Genomic DNA, 1,816 nt, shown 5'->3' on the forward strand with positions numbered 1-1,816 from the left:
TGTGTCTGCACATGGGTGAGGTTGGAGCTAACCCAAACCTATCCTCTTGAGTCAAACCGCCCAAACTCAGTTGCCACTTGGACTTGAAGCCCCCAAAGGTTTCCAAAACAAATTGAATTGGAGGTAGTATTTGGTTAAGGCACTTACCGTCCCAATCCTCGGCTGGTCTTAAGATGCGCCAAAATTCCTTCTGACGCAATCACGACATACACGCTCCCATAGATATTTTCTCCCTCCTATAAAAACCCCTGCACCTCATAATCTCGGTATGCCCTTCCATCGAAACGCAGACTAAGGCATCACCTTCATCATCATGGCCTACAGAAAAACCATAACTAATCGCTTCTTCAACATGGCCAAATCATCCTTCTCTTTCTCTTCTCGAACCACCACCACAATGACTTTTCCTCCCTTCATCAACAACGAGTCTAACGGTAGCGAAGAACACAGAGGATTTCTTCGAGGGCTCTATCCATATCTTCCGGCAGGTGACAAGCTTGTGAACAGAATCCAAGCGTCGACGTCGAAGGGAGAGGACCTGAGAGAGGGGGTGAATTATATATCGATAACGGATACAAAGAAGGTGCTCAGAGCTTCACAGGTGGAGGCCGTGAGGAGGAGGCTGCGGGGGATACCCAATAGTCAGGTTTCCTACTCGGAGTTCGTAGGGATATGCAGCGATGTTGGTGGGGGTTTTGAGCCGGGGATGAGTGTAGCCAAGCTTCTTGATGATTCGGGTGCTGTCATCGTTTTGGGGAATGTCGTCTTTCTTCGCCCTGACCAGGTGATAATTTTTTCCCTTAATCTTTAGTCGCAACTCCAAATTATTATTTGAATGCTAATAAACTGTGTCCTTTTTAAATGGGTTAATTGAGGATAGGCCCCTTTCTCAATCGAAGATAGACATCTGAGTGAAAATGTTTTGACTGTTTTAGCCCGAGAGGATAAGCCAAATTTGGTTGCCAGAGATGGAATGTGCTAAATATTTTTTTCTTCAAATTTGAAGGTAGCAAGAGCAATCGAGAGCGTGATGCCCCTACCAACTCCAAAGGAGAACAAGAACGACCCAAGAGTAGACGAGCTCAGGGCAATGGAGGAGGAAAAAGCTGAGATAGATGTAAAGGCAGAGGCGCTGGTGAGGAGAGAGCTGTGGTGTGGGCTGGGATTGCTGCTTCTGCAAACAACAGGATTCATGCGCCTGACTTTCTGGGAGTTGTCGTGGGATGTGATGGAGCCCATCTGTTTCTACGTCACTTCCGTGTATTTCATGGCGAGTTATGCCTTCTTTCTGAGGACGTCGAGGGAACCTTCTTTTGAGGGGTTCTTCGAGAGTCGGTTCTCTGCGAAGCAGAAGCGGCTCATGAAGACGCAAAATTTTGACATGGAGAGGTTCAATGAGCTCAGGAAAGCTTGCCATGGTCAACAACACAAGGATAAGAACTTGCCGAGTGTTAATAATCGGTAGAAGAATTGGCGTGGGGTTTGTAGATGCAATTATCAAATTAATTGAAAAAGAAGGTGAGGGAGAATTTGTCGATAGTTAATAGAAGTAGCATGCACAGAGCCTTTTTTTTTTCCTTTTCTTTTTTTGCGATCGAGAACAGACTCGCAGCAACCCTATGGAGACTATTTCAATAAGCAGCAAAATCCCCTGAACATAAACCAGTGAACGCGATGGAAATTTTTTCCCAAATCACTCTGATATAATAAAAGGAAAATAAAGAAAAGATAACCAGATGGGTAAGGTCAGGAGAAACTAATTCAGATGGCTACTTGGAACCTGGAGAAGGAGAGGAAAAATTTTTAAGGAAAGAAA

General features: G+C 45.0%; 1 protein-coding gene across 1 annotated transcript; it reads left to right on the forward strand.

Annotated features, from left to right (window-relative positions):
* On the forward strand, positions 285 to 1,566 carry LOC109832299 (calcium uniporter protein 2, mitochondrial-like). Its single transcript, XM_020399722.1, has 2 exons — positions 285 to 784; positions 1,007 to 1,566. The coding sequence occupies exons 1-2, from the start codon at positions 314 to 316 to the stop codon at positions 1,463 to 1,465; spliced, it is 930 nt and encodes a 309-aa protein (XP_020255311.1). The 5' UTR covers positions 285 to 313; the 3' UTR covers positions 1,466 to 1,566.

The sequence above is a fragment of the Asparagus officinalis genome, chromosome 3 (genome assembly GCF_001876935.1).
Source record: "Asparagus officinalis chromosome 3, Aspof.V1, whole genome shotgun sequence".
Lineage (NCBI taxonomy): Eukaryota > Viridiplantae > Streptophyta > Magnoliopsida > Asparagales > Asparagaceae > Asparagus > Asparagus officinalis.